The 19,979-nt window shown below is 44.8% G+C and overlaps 1 protein-coding gene across 2 annotated transcripts in view; it reads left to right on the top strand.

Annotated features, from left to right (window-relative positions):
* Positions 1-14,907, top strand: part of LOC137009877 (E3 ubiquitin-protein ligase TRIM39-like) — a 94,512-nt gene extending 79,605 nt beyond the window's left edge. For both annotated transcript variants that reach the window (XM_067372487.1, XM_067372486.1), the window contains exons 9-10: positions 13,313-13,339; positions 13,450-14,907. In XM_067372487.1, the coding sequence (XP_067228588.1) occupies positions 13,313-13,339; positions 13,450-13,988 (566 nt within the window). In that variant the 3' untranslated portion in view covers positions 13,989-14,907. The remainder of the gene's footprint in view (positions 1-13,312; positions 13,340-13,449) is intronic.
* The last annotated feature ends 5,072 nt before the right edge of the window (positions 14,908-19,979 follow it).

Raw genomic sequence — 19,979 nt, 5'->3', positions numbered from 1 at the left:
ATGATTTTGGCAGCTGGCCAAATTGGATTGACGGTACGAGAGATTTCGTGTGGCGGCAGGGATCGGTGAAAGAAGCCAAGAATATCAAGTAAATTCGCTTATCTACACAATGGGAGATAAAGCTGATGGTATCTTGTCCACACTAGCACTGTCTGAAGAAGACAGGAAGAAGTATGATAGAGTTAAAGAAGCGTTTGAGAGACACTTCGTTTGTCAACACAACGTTATTTATGAAAGAGCTAAATTCAACAAGAGGTGCCAAGAACCGGGAGAGTCAGCTGAAACATTCATTACTGCAGTTCATAAACTAGCAGAAAACTGCCAGTACGGAATCCTTCGAGAGATAGGCTGGTAGTTGGAATAAGAGATCACGCACTGTCAGAGAGATTACAGTTAGATCCCGAACTCACACTCAATAAAGCAGTCACAAAGATAAGACAAAATGAAGAAATAAAAAAGCAGCAGACGATTTTAAGACAAACAAGCGGTGACTTAAATCTCGGGTCAAGCAGTGTGGACAGTGTTGAGTGTGTCAAATTTATTCAGGAGGGTTGTAGACATGTTCTGTCCCAACAGTTTTGCGGTCACGTTGTTGGTATTGATCAGTAATTCCTGAGTTGTGTGAAGCAACATTTTTATCAGTGGAATGACCATTGACCCCGACACTCTCTTCTGCTGGGACATTTCCACTGTTGCCGTGTAAAATGGTTTCAGCACTTGTAGACAAGCAGCTACTGTTTCATAATCGTCAGAAGAGAGAGGATTAACTTCTGTTCTGAGCGATGCCAGAGCTGCTCCCACTGTCTGCCTCTCATCATACAAGCGCTGCAGCATCAAGAAGGAGCTGTTCCAGCGCGTGTCCACCTCCTGGATCAGTTTCATTACTGCACAATTCATCTGCTGTTGTACATTTTTCAGCTTCTCTTTAGCGGTAGTGCTTGATCTAAAATAAGTCACCACTTTCCGTGCCCTTGTGCGCAGATCTTCTAGGCCAGGTGTTTGGTGCATGTGCAATGCACACTACATGCCTTATGGCTAAATTTCTGGCAGTGGCTGTCATGTTAGCTGCAGCATCAGTCACAAGGCATGTAACCTTTCCATCAATGCCCCACTCAACCATGAGAGACCTCTTGGCAGCTGCAATGTTTTCAGCAGTGTGGTCTTGAGGGAATGGCAGCACTCCTAAAAGTACTGTGGCCAGCACTGCATCATCAAGCACAAAATGACAAGTGACTGCAAGATATGCATCCATATTAATAGAGGTCCACATATCAGAAGTCAGACTCACTCCCTCCACGTTCTGCAGTTGAGCCTTGGCCTTGGTCTTCTCCTCGTCATATTTTTCATCCACCATCTTCTTTAGAGACTGTCTAGATCAGTGGTTCCCAAAGTCGGGGTCGCGACCCACCGGGGGGGTGGGTGAGGAGACAGTGAGGAAGTGGTCGCGAGATGATTTCCAGAAATCAAAAAAAAATAAAAAATAATAATAATAATAAAATAAAAAATAATTAAACGATTAGAAATAGTATATTCTATCAATAATTGTCACAAAATACTAAAAATAGTAGTTAATTAAAAACAAAAACCATGCAAATAAAAAAAAGCCATCAACCTTTCGATTTTCCTTTCGCTTGGCCGTGACTCCTGAGGTGATTACGACAGATTAATGACATAGTAGCAACAGCATCAGTTTACTGCAACATGTTAAACATTAAGACATGTGCACGTAATTCTTTAGGCTTTAAGCTTTGGATATTATTTTTGTCAAAATGAAACGTTGGTTAATATTGATCAAAAAAGACAAGGGAGGCCAGCGGAGGAGAGCGGAGAAGCACGCGCTTCACATATGCCGCGTTTGCAGTGCGCAACTGATCCATGGCTGTGTATCACAAACACAACATTTATTTATTTCAAATCCAAAAGTTGTTACTGAATATGGCTTGTCAGCACAGCGATTCTCTTTTTATAGGCCTTCCCTATATTTCATAGATGTCACGTTTAAACGCACTATATTAAAACGTTTTATTCATTTCATTACTTTATATTTATCTGAAGTAATACTTTAGATTTATATATTGCTCACGCAAGTGGCAAAACATTTAAACGTAAGCTTTATGTTAAAATCAAAAACGTAAAAAAAAAAAAAAAAAACTTAAAATAGACAAAAACAGGCGACTCTCGTCTTTTCTTTCCTTTTAAATCTTTTTACAATAAATCCCTCAGGTCATAAAGAACTGTTTTTCCACCTTCAGAGGCGAGTGCTATTGTTTATGTCTCCTTGTTCACCTAAATGTCTGGTAAGCTGTTATTTTCCTTGCTTTACCCGAGGCAGCCGTGTTTAAACTGTGTAACAGAGACTTTGAACTATATGAATCTATGATGAAATTACTATTTTTTTTGCGTCAATACATGTTTATTTTAATGCGAACAGTGCGCTGTCGTTTTAATTCAGCGCTGTGCAGCACAGCAAAAATAGACTCGGCGCGTAAATGATCGCTGCACTGCTGCAGACGCACGTTGGACGCACCGCTCCTGGAACGCACTGCCGGATCGCATCCGCGTGCAGTGTGAAATCCGTTGATATGGGCACAGAAAAAAATGCGCACTGCAAACAGAGTATGTGTGAAACATGGGTTAGTGCGTGTTCGCCTTTGTGCACAACTCTTAACCACCTCCGAGGATAGTGGGGGTCGCGAGTCACTGGCATCGTTATTTTGTGGGTCGTGGGCTGAAAAGTTTGGGAACCCCTGGTCTAGATGGCAGAGTGTATGTTGGGTCTAGCTTTCCCACAAACTCTCTGAAGCCCTGGTCATCCACAATGGAAAAAGGCTGAGAGTCTTTCACCAGCATATTAACAAGAGCCTTATCCAGCTCTTCCTTCCGGCCCACTAAGACAGAAACAAAAACTGTTATGTGATATCACATTCGTGTAATGTTTAATAAATCATTGTGTGGAAGAATGTGTATAATAAATATAGCCTACCATGATCTGTGTTCTCCTGCATGCCCTCATGCTTGGCTTTGAAGTGCCTCAGCATTGATGACGTATTATTATTATACGCCAATTGCTGGACCTGTGTAAACAGCAATACGCAAACAAACTAATTATATACATATAACTATACATCACTATAATGCTACTTAATGTTGACTTCACATACATCATGGAACCTATTGTACCAACAGTAATGACAGTATTAGCCACTTATGTAACTTTGCTTAAGTTACCTGGCCTAAGCCAGGTGCAGTAGGATAATAAAGCACCTACCTTATTAGGACTGATCAGATGAAAATGTTCCCACATTGCAGAACGGGTTCTCTTTCTAGCTGGTTCCATGATGATGATGATGATGATCAAACAAATGCAGTGATAACAACAATGCAAACTCCTACTACAATAAACCCACATCTTGTGCATCATTTTGGGCGTCTATATAGTCATATTACGCGCCAAAAAACCTGCTGAAGCTTGCGCGCAGCAGTCTCGCGTCATGAAGCCTCTCGCGATGCGAAGCAGTATTTACTGGTCTGAACCAGTCACGTGATTCACTCAGAGAACCGAAGTTGCTGCTTCGGACGTCATCGGTCACGTGTGTTTTTCCGCACCAAAGCAAGCTCCGAAGCAGTAGTTCAAGAAAAATCCTGCTTTGAGTTCGAAGCTTGTGTCAGACGGCCATCACTACTCAATTGTACTTGTCCTTTATCCCAAATTCTTCCAGTGGTCTGGGGCACTTGTTGGCCTGATAGATGAGATGAAGTCATGGATGGCTGCAAACTTTTTGAGTCTGAATGAACTGAAAACAGAGGTGATTATATTTGGGCTCTCTGAAATGAGTGATACGGCTGGAATTAATCTAGGTACATTGAGCCCTTTTAGGAAACATCAAGTAAAAAATTTAGGAGTGATCTGTGACAGTGCTTTAAAATTTTATCTCAAATAAGTTGTCAAAGAAGTTGTTAAAGCTAGTTTTTATCAACTTAGAATGATTGCTAAGATTAAGCCTTTCTTAACACGTTGTAATGAATGGGAACTCAGGCAGGGGATCCAAATGCAGCGTTTTATTAAAAGGTAAGTGTGGTCGTACAAGCAGGGTCAAACAGGAGCAAACAGGTACAGCAGAGGGTAGACTGCCTGTATCTGGATTACGATTCTGAGGTCAGGACTGGCGGATATAACTCACAGGTCGGTATACAAAGCAAGGGTCAGGACAGGCAGCAACGGGTCAATAAACAGGTAACAGGCGGGAACGGTAACAGCAAACAGGCAGACAATAAACACGGGAACGCTCAGAAATGTCACACGGGGTAAACAAGACTTCACGATCAGTTGTTGTGTGTGTGAGTCCATTATAGTCCAAGTGATGTGCAAAGCTGTATGTGGCAACAGGTGATTGGTGCAGAGTGGGAGCATGTGACTGGCTGGGGGGATGATGGGAATTGGAGTCCGGGAAGTGATCGTGCCACACGTACAGACTTGAAGAAGATCATTCATGTTTTTATTTTTTCCAGACTAGATTATTGCAACTCGTTTTATTATGGTTACCAAAGAAACTTTTGGACCAAGGCTACTCGGAAATATGACCATATTACCCCTGTCTTGAGAGCATTGCATTGTTTACCTGTACCTTACAGAATTAAGATTCTACGTTTTGTGTTTAAATCCCAGCATGGCACAGTCCCTCCATACATTCCTGATCTAATTCATGTTCAGGAGTCAAAGAGAACATTTCATTCCAATGCACAAAATCTACATGTTCCTCGATCTAAACTAAAGTCCAGAAGTGACCGTGCATTTGCAGTAGCTGCTCCAAGGTTATTGAACAGTTTACCAGTGTATTTGAGACCATTATCATCTCTAAATGATTTTAAGAAACAGTTAAAAACATAATTTTTTACATTGGCTTTTGATCAGGTATGAGTATTGGGGTATTGTCGCTGTAACTACCAAGTTAGTCTTGAATGTTGGGTGTGAGGCTTTTGTTGTGGTTTTTCATTTTTGTCATTTTTATTTTATTGTACAGCACTATGGTCAACTATGTTGTTTTATTATGTGCTCTATAAATAAAGTTGGGGATTATGAGCGTAATATAAGCAGCAGTCACTGCGTCATCCCAGCGACAGTTCTTCCAGCATCCCTCCTCCTCCCCATCTCCTCTATTTCTCTTATTCTCCCTCTGCGCAGTACTGTTATAGAGGGGTTTAGTTTGGAGCTCGAGCCGAGCCTCAGGTTCAAGCCTCCTGCGAGGACAGCAAGCCAAACCAATTAACCATTAAGACTGAACGGGCAGGTGAACTCGTGAAAGTTTAAGATGTGCTGATAAACACAAAGGCTGCTGAGATGTCTGAGAAGACAGAGTCTCTGTGAGCATCTTTTGAAAACATACTAGAGAAGCTCACCTGGGAGTGCAGAACTCTACCAAGATAATTATAATTTTCCACAATTTCAACATTTTGGCCATTAAGTAAAACGTCTCGGTTACGTATGTAACCCTCGTTCCCTGAAGGAGGGAACGGAGACGTACGTCAGTAGTGACCGACGAATTGGGATATCGCTTAGAGAGCCCTATCATCTTCGTGTAAACTAAAACAAGCCAATGGAATTGGCGTGCGATATTTGCATAATGCGCACCGCCCCCGTCAGGTGTATATAAATAGGAAGCAGATGCAATCGCACTCTGTTTTTCGCTGAGGAGACAACTGGTGTCCGCGCTACAGCGAGGGTACAGAAACTGTGGCGACGGGACGTACGTCTCCGTTCCCTCCTTCAGGGAACGAGGGTTACATACGTAACCGAGACGTTCCCTTTCAGTCGGTCACGTTCGACGTACGTCAGTAGTGACCGACGAATTGGGATCCCAACTAAAGCACCACAGTTACGAAACCCCTTCCAGTGCCCAGCGCAAGCTCAGCCGCCCATAGCACCGGCTGGCGGTGAAGGGGGCGAGCTTACACCGAGAGAGTCTACTGCTGTCTAACCACTACCCACTAAGTAAACTAGACACACTGGGAAAGCGAACCCGTAAGGGACGCTGCGGAGACCACTACCTACCCAATGGGGGAGGAGTTTACGTGGGAATACACACATGGACTGGCCCGGGGGGGCAGTACGCATATGGAGTCCCTGGGATGGCTCCACCTGGTTAGGGGGAGACTCATCTGACAGGTGACAGCAGAGCTGGCTCTGCTAAGGGAAAGACACCCCGGCCCGTAGGGAGTTTTAAACCGTGGAAAATACACATATGGGACCGCTCACGTAGAGGGGTCACGACATATGGGCCCCAGCCAACAGACAGCGTCAGCGACGGATGTAGGCCTGGCATCAGACACTCCGCAATGTCCGAGCCGAAGGGGGAGGCGGAGGAACTCGACAGGGTTCGCCAAGCGGGGAACGCGACTGGAGTGAAAGTATGCACGTATCCGGCCAGTGGCGGGAATGGCATTGCAAGCCGACACTTAGAGTGGGTACAACACGTCTACCGACTAGTGGATGCGAGTACACGCGAGGATACCGGCTCTACACGTAGGCTATAAAACCTAGCGAATGTGTTAGGTGTCGCCCAGCCCGCAGCTCTACAGATATCTGTCAGCGAAGCGCCATGAGCCAGCGCCCAGGAAGAGGCCACCCCTCTGGTGGAGTGGGCTCTCAACCCGAGCGGGCAAGGCACGCCCTGGGATTCGTACGCCAAGGCGATGGCATTCCCCAATCCAGTGGGCCATCCTCTGCTTGGAGACAGCCTTTCCCTTCTGCTGGCCTCCGTAACAGATGAAGAGCTGATCTGAGGTCCTGAAGCTTCGCGTTCTGTCCACGTAAACGCGCAGAGCGCGGACGGGACAGAGCAAAGCTAGGGCTGGGTCTGCCTCCTCCGAGGGCAGCGCTTGCAGGTTCACTACCTGATCTCTGAAGGAGTGGTAGGAACCTTGGGCACGTATCCAGGCCGGGGTCTCAGGATGACGTGAGAAGCACCGGGCCCGAATTCTAGGCACGTTTCGTCGACCGAAAATGCATGCAGATCCCCTACCCTCTTCAGGGAAGCCAATGCAACCAGAAGAACCGTCTTAAGAGACATTAGTTTCAGGTCGACTGATTGCAAAGGTTCGAAGGGATGACCCCGGAGAGCTGTGAGAACCAGGGTCAAATCCCAAGAGGGTACGGAGGAAGGGCGAGGAGGATTCAGTCTCCTGGCCCCCCTCAGGAATCTGACGATCAGATCGTGTTTCCCCAGGGACTTACCCTCAACTGCATGGTGATGTGCGGCAATGGCGGCAACATACACCTTGAGGGTGGAGGGAGACAGCCTTCGCTCCAACCCATCTTGCAGAAAGGAAAGCACGGATCCGACCGAACATGATCGGGGGTCCTCTCGGCGAGAGGCGCACCATTCGACGAACAGGTTCCACTTCAGCGCGTAGAGATTCCTAGTGGAAGGAGCTCTAGCGGAAGTGATGGTGTCTACGACCGCTTGCGGGAGATCACTCAGAACCTCTGCATCCCGTCCAGGGACCACACGTGGAGGTTCCACAGATCGGGACGCGGGTGCCACAGGGTGCCCCGTCTCTGAGTCAGGGGGTCCTTCCTCAGAGGAATCGGTCAGGGAGGTGCTGTCACGAGGAGAATGAGGTCTGAGAATCAGGTCCGAGTGGGCCAGTACGGAGCCACTAACAGAACCTGCTCCCCGTCCTCCCTGACCTTGCACATGAGTTGTGCGAGAAGGCTCACTGGGGGAAACGCATGTTTGCGCAGACCCGGGGGCCAGCTGTGTGCCAGGGCATCCGTGCCGAGCGTGCCGCCGGTCAGGGAATAAAACCACTGCCGGAGGGCAGTTTCCGGGGAGGCAAGCAGGACTACCTGGGCCTCGCCGAAACGCTGCCAAATCAGCTGGACCGCCTGGGGGTGGAGCCGCCACTCGCCCGCAAGTAGATGCTGCCGTGACAGCTCGTCGGCTGCACGGTTGAGCACACCTGAGACACGAGTGGCCCGAAGGGACCTCAGATCCTTCTGACTCCACAACAAGAGATGGCGGGCGAGTTGCAACATGCGACGGAAGCGTAGACCACCTTGACGGTAGGTGTACGCAACGGCCGCAGTGCTTAGTGAGCGGACTAGAACGTGCTTGCCTGACAACAGCTCCTTGAAGCGGGCCAGCGCAAGACGAACCGCTAGCAACTCGAGGCAATTGGTATGCCAATGCAGCTGAGGCCCCGTCCAAAGACCTGTCACTGCATGCACGTTGTACGTGGCCCCCCATCCCGTGGCAGAGACATCTGTGGAGACCACAGCGTGCCTGGACACTCGTTCGAGGGGTACTCCGGCCCACAGGAACGAAGGGTCCAACCACCGGACAAGGGTGCGACGGCAGCTCGGTGTCACGGGGACACGGAGCGTGCCGCACTGCCACGCCCATCTCGGGACCCGGCCGCGGAGCCAGTGTTGAAGCGGTCTCATATGAAGCAATCCGAGCGGCGTTACCGCGGCTGCAGATGCCATATGCCCCAGGAGCCTCTGAAAATCTTTCAGTGGAGCCGCTGTCCTGCACTTGAGCGAGCTCAGGCAGTTCAACACCGACTAGACGCGCACCTCGGTGAGACGCGCAGTCCGTGCGACCGAGTCTAGCTCGAGACCGAAACAAGAGATCCTCTACCCGGGGGCGAGTTTGCTCTTGTCCCAGTTGACCTGAAGACCCAACCGGTTGGGAGCTACAACCATGTCGGGTAGGACTTTGTACTGACATGCCCGACCCTCGAACGCAGACCGACCTAGGAAGGGTCTGTGTCGAGGCAGAATCGAGACATGAAAGTATGCGTCCTTCAGGTCTATTGCTGCAAACCAATCCTGGGGACGGTCCAGGATTGGCCGTAGCCCACCGCCCTTTTACGGTACAATGAAGTAGGGGCTGTAAAACCCCGACTTCATATCGGCTGGAGGGACCGGCTTGATTGTACCCTTCGCCAGGAGGACAGCAATCTCCACCCGGAGAACAGGAGCACTGTCCAACGACACCTGAGTGAAGTGGACAGCCCTGAAGACCGGGGGACGCCGGGCGAACTGAATCGCATAGCCGAGTCTGATAGTACGAATGAGCCAACTGGACAGGCTGGGGAGCGCTATCCACGCTTCCAGACACTGAGCCAGCGGGACCAAAGGCACCACAGACGCACCGGGGGTGGGGCAGCAAGGCAGAGAGGGACCCGACTCGGACGGCTTGAGGGCGGCCCGGAGTGGGGTCGGACTCTGCGAGGCAGCAGTGTGCATGGGAGACGGCGCACGGGACGCGGTCTGCACCATCACACTGCCACCTGCTGGCGAATGGGGAGGGAGCTGACAGCAGCGAGGCGGAGCCTGGCACACTGGCAGACACCCCTTGTTGTGACCTGGAGTTTGAGGAAACTGCTCCTTTTGTGGCAAAGTGGGTACCGCTGGACTCCGGAGAGCCAGCGGCGGTAGATGGACAGCCGCCACAAAATCCCCCCCGGCCCTCCTCCGGGGGTGGGAGAGCAGATGGAATACTCTCCCAAAGGGCAGGAACCTTCCGCTCCAGGTCGCCCGTCTCAGGGCCGAGTTTTCCCCGACCGCTTGCCACCTGGCTGGCAGAGACGGGCTGGGCACCACGTCCGCGCCCGGCACCCTGCTGTTTGGCTGGTGTAGGCTGCTGCTTTGCCAACTTAGCAGGGGCGGAGGAAGACGCAGGCGGGCGCCCTCGGCGACGAGCGGGCTGAGGCTGAGCCACGGGCGGCTGGGTGGAGGCAGCAGCGGACCGCCGTGGCATGAGATGTCTGATAGCCTCAGCCTGCTTCTGTGCAGCGGAGGACTGTTGGGCACAGCTCTCCACCGCGTCGCCGAAAAGGCCGACCGGAGACACGGGGGAATTCAGGAACCGATGTTTGTCGGTCTCCCTCATGTCTGCCAAGGTCAGCCAGAGGTGGCGTTGCTGGGCTACCAGAGTAGACATCGCCTGGCCAACAGAACGCGCTGTCACCTTCGTTGCCCGGAGGGCAAGGTCAGTGGCAGCGCGCAGCTCCCCAAGCAGCTGTTGGTCAGGACCTTCCTGGGGCATCTGCGACAGCGCTTTTGCCTGATAGACCTGCAAAAGGGCCATCGCGTGCAGGGCAGAGGCAGCCTGCCCACAGGCACTGTAAGCTTTCTCAGTCAGACCGGCTGAGAATTCACAGGCCTGGGACGGGAGACGCGGCTCACCGCGCCAGCCAGCGGCCGTTGGACACAACTGCGTTGCAACAGACCGCTCGACTGGCGGGATCTTCGCGTACCCCCTGGCTAGCCCGCCGTCCAGGGAGGTGAAGGCGGACGAGGGACCAGGCCCTGTACGAGCCCCATGTGGAGCTTGCCAAGACCTGGTCACCTCATCGTGTACTTCCGGGAAGAAAGGCATTGGGGCGGGACGCTGGATTTGACCAGCGCGACCCCCCGCCAAGTACCAATCGTCCAACCGAAATGGGCCGGGACAGGGTGGAGGGTTCCACTCAAGCCCGACGCACAAGGCGGCCCGGGAGAGCACAGTCGTGAGCTCGGGATCCGACTCGGGCAACGCTACCGTCCCGGGCGGCAGCGCGTCCGAATCCTCCCCCGAGGACTCAGGCTCACCTTCCGATGCAGCGATCGACATCCGATCCGCCGCCAGCACACCAAAGGTAACGGCTGGACAGTCCGTAGAGGGCCCAGCGGAAACCAACGGTGGCACGATGGGTTGCGGTGCTGATGAGGCGGCAGGGGCCCGAGGAGCGTTTCCGCTCGGCGGGGAAGCCCTGACCGTAATCCTCCGGTCACCCTTCCTATACAGCGCCGTACCGTCATTCCGGTTCCCGGGGCCGGAAAAAACGGTTGTACGCGGCATAGGAGAGGGGACCCCCGCTTCCTGAGACTTCAGGAAGGAGAGTCTCGACCTCAGCATCGCAATAGTCATGTTCCCGCAATGGGAACATGAACTATCCACAAAAGCTGCTTCAGCGTGCAGAATGCCCAAACACGAGATGCAACGATTGTGCCCATCAGCAGGGACCAGGGAACGACCGCACCCATTAACGCACAGACGAAATGACATACTGTCAGGGTTCGTCTGTAAAGCTCTTTTAGAAGGGGAAGTCAACTCACTCGTGCTGAAGCACCCAGGGAGCGACGCGATGTGTCAGGTACACCACTCCCTGACACACCGAGGAACCGGCCCAAATCGCTACACACGCACACACTCTTTGTGTTGCTGTGAAAACAGCAGTTTTCGAGCTTATAGCTCAGCTCCTCGGAGACTCGCGACCTCGCTGAACGTGCCCTTTCACCAGCACTGAAAGCTCGCTGTAAATCCTCTTCTGAGGCAATGTTTTAGAATAAAACAAACGAAGAAAGGAGTCTTCTAAAACAGGACACCAGTGAATGGCTCCGAAGCGAAAGACCTATTTATATACACCTGACGGGGGCGGTGCGCATTATGCAAATATCGCACGCCAATTCCATTGGCTTGTTTTAGTTTACACGAAGATGATAGGGCTCTCTAAGCGATATCCCAATTCGTCGGTCACTACTGACGTACGTCGAACGTGACCGACTGAAAGGGAACTGGTTTAATTATTATATCTTGTTTTGTGCAAATAATGAATTCCGTTGTCTTGGCAACTGGCTACAGCAATAGCATGTTTCAGGGGCTTTAGTGTGAGCCAGAATCAGCTGAGGGGTTTGTAGACTAACTAATGCATCATCAGCATAAATAACGGACTTTTTCCAAGAAATTAAACCATTTCTATCTTTCTTTTCTAAAATAAATATTTAACAAAAGTGTGTCAATTACAAGTAAGACACTTTTATAACTTAATAATTTTTATAACAAACTTTTATAACTTAATTTGAAAACTTAATTTTTATTATTGTTTTTGCAAACATTCAGCCACTTTATTTCATTTGAAATCATGCTCTCAGGCAGTTTTTTTTATACCAACACTTTACTTTTGATATATTAGGTCAGTCTCACTATTTTTATTCAGTGCTTTCTTTATAACTGTAAAAATAATAAAGAATAAATATACATTTATAAAGACATCCTGTAAGCGCTCAGTAGAAACTGGACCAACTATCAGTTTTCCACTAGTGTAACAAAGCTGGTCCAGCAGCAGCAAACCGCTGGTGTGACACCCAAAAAACTCTGACAGACCGACGGCATTCAAAATGATGGCGTCCAAACTTGTCTCCTGAAAAACGCTGGCGGACCGCCAGGTCATTGTTATCTGGGTTAGTTAATAGTTTTAGGCCATTTCGTGATTTCAGCCATAATGCAGTACATAATTCTGAACACCGGGGGCTCTGCTGGTTACTAAATGATTGAAATTATTCACATGAGTCAGGATTTTTGGCTGAAAAAAAAAAATTCCAGTTTAATCCAGAAGAATCACATCCCTGATTACATCCCAGGAATATTCCCCTGACAGCGATCAATATTCCAGTTTAAACGAGTGGGACAGTCCGCATATTGCTGAAGATGATGCAGATATTCAGATAAATCACATTAATTAAAGAAATTAAATCAGGTTGATCTGCAGAGCGAGTGAGAGCATCATTGTTCTTCACTATTCTCTCCGCTGCAGCATCAACGTTCGGTCCGGGAACATATGACAGATCTGACTGAACTCCAGCAGGAGATAAAATGATCTGAAATAGAGTTAAAATCTCCAGTGTGCTCACTTCCACCCGAACACAGTATTGTGTGACCAGCTATTGTCAAACACACACAGCTCCTCCAGTGGATTGAAATGAGCTCGTCTCGTTAGGCCTGGGGTTTATGATGATCTTTGAGTCAAGTTTCTGTAGGGAAAATGAGTTTGCTCTGAATTCACAATCATGATCAGCTCTTATCATAAGATCATCTAGTTTGTTGCTTACCGAACACATGTTTGACAGGATAATGACGGGAAAAGGAAACTTGTTCTGGTGTTTCCAGAGTCTGTCTCGTTCCTCCTCTATTTATGCCTGTTTTAAGGCATGATGATTTTTTTTTCACAGAAAAATGTCATTTTGGTGATCAAATATGAGTTTAAGGGATAAAATTATTGACTACAGGGAGAATTTAACAGCAAAAATAAATTTTTTTACACTGAATAATTATTGTTACAGCTTTAATAAAAACACAGACTTGACATTTCTGCTTTATGATCGTCTCACAGACCTTCATTGTAAGTGCATTAATGTTAAACACATTCTGTTTCACAAACTGATTGACGATCAATATTTACATTCAACTGATGCTGTTAATAGAGAGAAACTCACTGAAATATTCCTGTTACTAATTCATCATTATATTGTCATCTGTGTTCACAGAGTTGAAGTTTGTGCAGAAGTTTGCAGGTACAGTGAGATTGACATCAATACACTCACAATACTTTTGATTATAATGTGTTTTATACTCATGAAAATGTTTGTTCTGAAGTTGATTGATAATGTCTGATCTCTCTCAGTGGATGTGACTCTGGATCCTGATACAGCACATCCATATCTCATCCTGTCTGATGATGGAAAACAAGTCAGTACTGGAGACACTTACAAGAACATCCCAAGAAACCCAAAGAGATTTTATGTCTGGTTTTCTGTTCTGGCAAAGCAGGGATTCAGTTCAGGGAGATTTTACTATGAGGTGCAGGTGAAGGGAAAGACTGATTGGACTTTTGGAGTGATCAGAGAATCCATTAACAGGAAGGGGACTACATGGCCGAGTCCTGAGAACGGATACTGGACTGTGACTCATTGGAATGAGAATCAATATGCAGCTTGTGGATATCCATATGTCTTTTTATCTCTGACAGTGAAACCTGAGAAGGTGGGAGTGTTTGTGGATTATGAGGAGGGTCTGGTCTCTTTTTATGACGTGGACTCCAGATCTCTTATCTACTCTTTCACTGGTCAGACTTTCACTGAGAAACTCTATCCATATTTCTATCCAGGCCTTAATGAAGAAGGTAAAAACTCAAAGCCACTGATCATCACACCTGTCAACTGAAACAAACAAAAAACATAAAATCTGAGAAGATTAAATATGTATGTGATGATTTCAGAATATGTAAATAAAAACAAAAAAAGAATTTGCACAATCAAGTAGATTTTACTTACAATTATAAAGAAAATTAAAATGTGACACAAGTGTAAAAATAAATATATATTCAGGCCTTTGGAAAAAAATCAGTTACTGACAAAACATGAATTATAATGAAACATTTATGAGTTATATGTACATGTAAATGGCCAGTTTGTTACACATCTCTATATTTCTTTTGTCTTTAATTAATAATTTGATTTTCAAATCTACTATGAAATTGTTTCTACATTATATTTTGTAAAGAAAATTGTGAAGCCATTTTCTCTCTCTTCTCCAGCTGTTAATATTGAATTACTTGTGAAATATTGTGATTTTTGGTTTATATTGTAATATCTGAATAAAGTCAAGAGTTCAATTCTATAACTGATATTTCTTATAAACTAAATTGCTAATAAATATGTAAATACACATTTGAGAATGATTTGAGTTCATGAACATCTGCTCACAGAAAAAACAGACAGGATATGAATAAAACAGGATCTTTATTGACTTTCATCAGTTGTGAATGAAAATACTGAATTATTATTTAGTGTAGATGATCATTAAATCTAGTAAATATTCTTCAAGAGAAGTGAGAGCATTAGAAAGCTTCACAATGAAAGAGTTTTTCACTTTGGTTTGAGCACAATATCGGTGAATCCGTGAACCTGAGTGAGCTGACGGCAGTCCATCGATGCCAGGAGCTTCTGAGAGCCGGAGACGGTGGGAACAAACTTCATCAGCACCAGTCAGAGAGGAACCAGGAGTTCAGAGAACAGAACCAACACTGGATCAGATCTTGCCATGGATAATGATGATGGTGCAGATAGTGAATGTGTTGAACCTGAAGAGATGACAAACTTGTCATGGTTTGAGTTGTGTTTTGTTCTGTTTAGTTCGTTTAGAGTGTTTTTCTTTGTCACAAGTTCGCCTTTGTTCTCATTTTACCGCCACTTGTTTGTTACTATGGTTTCTGATTTGATTAGTGTTTGAGTTCAGCTGTGTCCTGTAGTCTCATTAGTCCTTCTGTTCACTGTGTATTTAAACCCTGTGTTTCCTTCTGTTCCAGGGCCCGTATGTATAAAACTTCTCAGAAATGCTCTTAAGAATAGTCTTTAGTTTTGACTTAAGTGTCAGAAAATTCGTAGTAAAGAGTAGGACTTTTCTAAGAGTAGGAAACTTTTATAAAGAAGCTAAAAGCAACTATTAGTATAGTATAAGACAGGGGCCGTATTCACAAAACATCTTAAGGCTAAAAGTAGCTCCTAAATTGCAGATTTAGGAGAAACTCTTAAAAATAATGGGCGTGTCAGTCCTTTAATAAATAAATTAATATTGTCCGATTACCTGTGGCAGTGGTTTTCATGAGTTCACATTTACAAATGATTGAATAGAGTAAAAAAATATATAATAAGTGTATGTGGTCTGCTGTCCATGGGGATTGAGGGCTCCAAACTTGGAATTTAGCCCAAACCCAAAGTTCTCCCCATATCCCCAGCCGAGAGCGAGGAGCGGGGTGGTGGAGGGATACAGAAAACTGCCAAAGTAACTACAGGTGAGTCGGCTCTCGCCATTCATCCTTTTGAGAAAGACCGTTTGAATGTGTTCCTCCCCTATTCTTTTTATAAAACATAATTTGTCGCTTGAATTTTGAATTCTCTTGAGATGCAGACATCCAAGAGGAGGTCCACAATTAAATGTATATATTTGTTTAATTAGTGACACTTAGCCTACATTTTAAAACCCTTATTTGAATATGGCAACATTTTTATTAAAATATATTTATTTGAATAGGGCAACATTTGTATTTTAAAACCTTTATTTTAATATGGAAACATGACACCTCATTCTACAATATTTCTATGATTAAATCGCTGACTCCTCCCCCTTCAGCCAATCACTGTGTGTTTACTCCATAGCAACGAGGTCAACTCCGCCCTTACTCTTAGCTTAAGACTTCAGTCTATTCCTTAGTAAAAGTTTGTCTGTGAAGCTTTGTGAATAGGTTTTAAGAGAAAACTCTTAGCTAAGAACTTTTACTGCTATTTAGGAGAACTCTTAGTGGTAACATAAAATGTTTTGTGAATACGGCCCCTGATTCTTAAGTGCCGACTTAAGTGTTGTGAACTAAGGACTACAATGTTGCCATCTGAAAACCTCAACCTCTGAATCAGCCAATAGCGAGCCTGGAAGGGTGAAGTCACAGCAGCACAATACCAATCATTTAATGTTATTATTATTATTGATGTTATTATTTAATGTTTTAATATTTAAATTTATTTAAAAGTAATAGCTTTGCATTGTGCAAAATTATCACAAATTAGTTTTGATGGTGTGGAATCTTTTTCTATTGATATTTACGGTTAAAGCAATGATGTGTCCTGAGTTCATCAACGGCTCCAATAACTCCAGTGAAGCCCACAGTCAACATAAAAGTGGCTTTTTTTTTTTTTGCCGCATGGTTTGATTGTCTGTCAGACAGTCAATGAACTGCTATAGAGTAGTGGCCAGCAGCGTAGCCAGAAAAGTGACTCTGGGTGTGCGTCAGAAAAATTGGGTGTGCCATATTTATTGTTCGATTAATGTGCAACCGGACAAAGTAAATTGTTGTAGGGGGGTCTGGGAGCATCCTCACCCATTTTCGGGATTTTAACGACGCATTCTGGTGCACTCTGACAAGAAAATAATTGGAAAAAACAACATTTGCTTTAAGTAAAAACAAAACAAACAAAAAAATTATTGATGGCTGGGCATTGACACCAATTTCACCAGTGGATTTGATTTTGATTCTGAAGCTTTGATTTGATTTCCTTGATTCATTATTGACTAATTTGGGGCCCGTCAGGTACAGCAAATTTCCTCAAAGAAAAAAATCTCTCTCAACACTGTAAACTATACAGGGAACCACAGCTGGTAGCCTACATCACTATTATATTAAAGATTAATTTATTTGTACGCTACTTACATATAAATTACACAGTTTTTATAATAACGTTATAATAAAAACAAAATTATGACAATTATTTTCTACTCATTTTTATATAGACCTAAACACCAAACACTAAACACTTCGAGAGGAGCATTTTGCTAAATATATGCATTATTGCATATTCATTGTATTTGTGCTTAACTACAATGAATATGCAATAATGCATATATTTAGCAAAATGCTCCTCTCGAAGTTCATTTTTGTAGCTGACTGATGCGTTTTTGGACATTGAAGGGCTTTTCTGAGGTAAATGTGACTGTAAATTTGACATTATTACAATATGTTTTAATGACACCTTTCCACAGTTGAAACATGAACATGTAAGATGACATTATACGGATTTTGGTAAGTTCTACTATATCTTTCAACATACCTTTGGATGTTCATTCATGTTTATTACATGTGGAGGAGATGGTCTTTTCACGCCCGCTCTGCATGAACTGAAGCGCTTAGCGCTACAAGCCACAGAGAGCCAAGAATGATCGCGACAGCTCGAGAGACGTCTATGGTCTCACTCCAGTCTATGGGAAAGTAGCCCATTTTTGATACTTGTGAGGTTTGTTGTGCTTGCAATTTCACCTGGACCTATTTTAGGTGTGCCAGCTGCCACTTTGGGTGGCACCGGCACACCCTGGCACACCCGTGGCTACGCCACTGGTAGTGGCCAAATGTGATGTCCAGCCATATGAAAACTGACATCTTCAACCTTAATTCAAATATTTTTGAAGATGTAAGCATATCGTGTAGATGTGCTTGGAGTCAACTGTTTCATGTGTGATAATGAAATTAAACTTACAATTTTATTTCAAATAATTTTTGGCCAGGCTGTCATGCAAAGAAATTATGAACAAGTCAAGTCAAGTCAAGTCAAATTTATTTATATAGCGCTTTTACAATTGGTAATTGTTTCAAAGCAGCTTTACATATTAGAAGCACAGGAAAAAAAGGGAAGTGGTTAAAAATAAGCTGTACAAGCAAGCGTGGTAATATGTAACATATACAAGATGGTGCTACATTAAGCCAATGTCGGCTGACTCCCAGGGGTGGAAAAAACCCCCTAGGAGAAAAACCCAGCGTGCTAACACTGGGAAAAAAGTCCTAGGAGGGAAAAAACCCCTTGGAAGATATATATTTATATGTAAATGGATATGGAGATCAACATCTGAATTATACATTTTTATTATAGAGATTAAAATAGATTATATATAAATATATATAAGCGGATACGGGGATTAAAAATCTGAATTATAGATGCAGCCAGAACTGGATCTGTAGGCCCATTGTCTCCTGGGCTACGTTGTAGTCAGGTCCAGACACAGGTTCTCCATCTGATCTGGATACGGCCTGGATCCAGCACCCGGCAAACCTCAGGATAAGCAGAGAGACAGATATTAGCGTAGATGCCATTCTTATTCTGATGTACAGGTATATCTAGTGTTATAGGAAATGTTCTCGGTTCCGGCCGACCTAATTATTGCAGCGTAACAATCCTTTAACGGATTTGAAAAATGTTAATGTATTGATAATGTGTTATGTGTATGCAAGAGCAAAGAGATGTGTTTTTAGTCTAGATTTAAACTGACAGAGTGTGTCTGCTTCCCGAACAATGCTAGGAAGATTGTTCCAAAGAAATTATGAACACATGCAAAAACAAGAGAGAACCAATGAAATATAAAAAACTGATTATGTTGTAGTCAATATCATATTTAAAACATTTAAATTATATAAAAATAAAAATATTTTCCTCATATTTTGATGGTTTAAGCAAAATTTTTTGTGATTAACAAGAAAGTCTTGTTTGTATTTACTCTTGTGTACTGTATGTTCATCTTTTGTGTTTCCTTGTCATTCGTTCATCAACTGCGCTTTATTTTTCATGAAGCATTTAGTTGCGTGTCAGCTGTGATAAACAGACACCACTCTCATTACACGTGTAACAAAGGCCAGACACTGAGAGTTTTGCAGGTAAACTACTGCACACTGACGCCCGCTAGAGAATGAGGTGTTTAGCGTCATTGCAAATATCGACAGTGTTCAACAACGAATCTGAGAAATCGCATACAGCACCTTTAAATGTATTAAAAATGCATTACAGTTTTTTCCAATTGCTAACACACTAAAATGACATGCACAGCACAATTATTTAAACTGACACACAGAGAGCAAAACTTCTTCTCAAGTCTCCAAAAGTCTAAACACCTTTTCTGTTTTACACACATTTTGCATTTCAAAATAGCACTTTTTAAATTCACTAAATACAGTTCTCTGCATAAGACACAACAATCTGACATAAAGTCACATGTTTGCCATTTCAAAACACTGCCATTCAAAATGACACTACATGAGCTAATTGGCCAATTACATGTGCCACCTGGCCAAACACCTCAGTGGTTAATTGTTAACACTTCAATCAGGATGTAAGCACTATGAAAAGACCACAGGTGAGAACCTTTTTTTTTTACAACAACAATGGAAGACATTGCAGAGAGAGGAAGAGGAAGAGGAAGAGGGAGGTTGAGAATAAGAGGGGGAGGAAGAGTGAGAGGTAGGGGTAGAGCAGGTAGAGGAGTTCATGGCCAAAGAAGACAAACACTTTCAAATGAAATCAGAGCAACCTTAGTAGATCATGTCATCAACCATGGGTTGACAATGCGTGAGGCTGGACAGAGAGTGCAGCCAAACTTGAGCCGTTTTACTGTCGCCTCTGTCATCCGGACCTTTAGACTGGAGAACAGGTATGTAACCAAAATTTCATGTAGTACACATGTAGTATACCCCATGTCATAGTGTATCAGTTGGGTGACACCTGTTTACTTAGTGTATGACATCAGCCATTCATGAACTGTACAAGTTTCCTGTACAATGTACTCTACTGTGGGGGAAAATATTTAGGCTGCATTGTCCAAGCCCTATATATATTTTTATTT

This window comes from Chanodichthys erythropterus, chromosome 20 (genome assembly GCF_024489055.1).
Source record: "Chanodichthys erythropterus isolate Z2021 chromosome 20, ASM2448905v1, whole genome shotgun sequence".
NCBI classification, from domain to species: domain Eukaryota; kingdom Metazoa; phylum Chordata; class Actinopteri; order Cypriniformes; family Xenocyprididae; genus Chanodichthys; species Chanodichthys erythropterus.
Note: the sequence above shows the minus strand (reverse complement) of the source record. Positions and strands in the feature narration are given on the sequence as shown.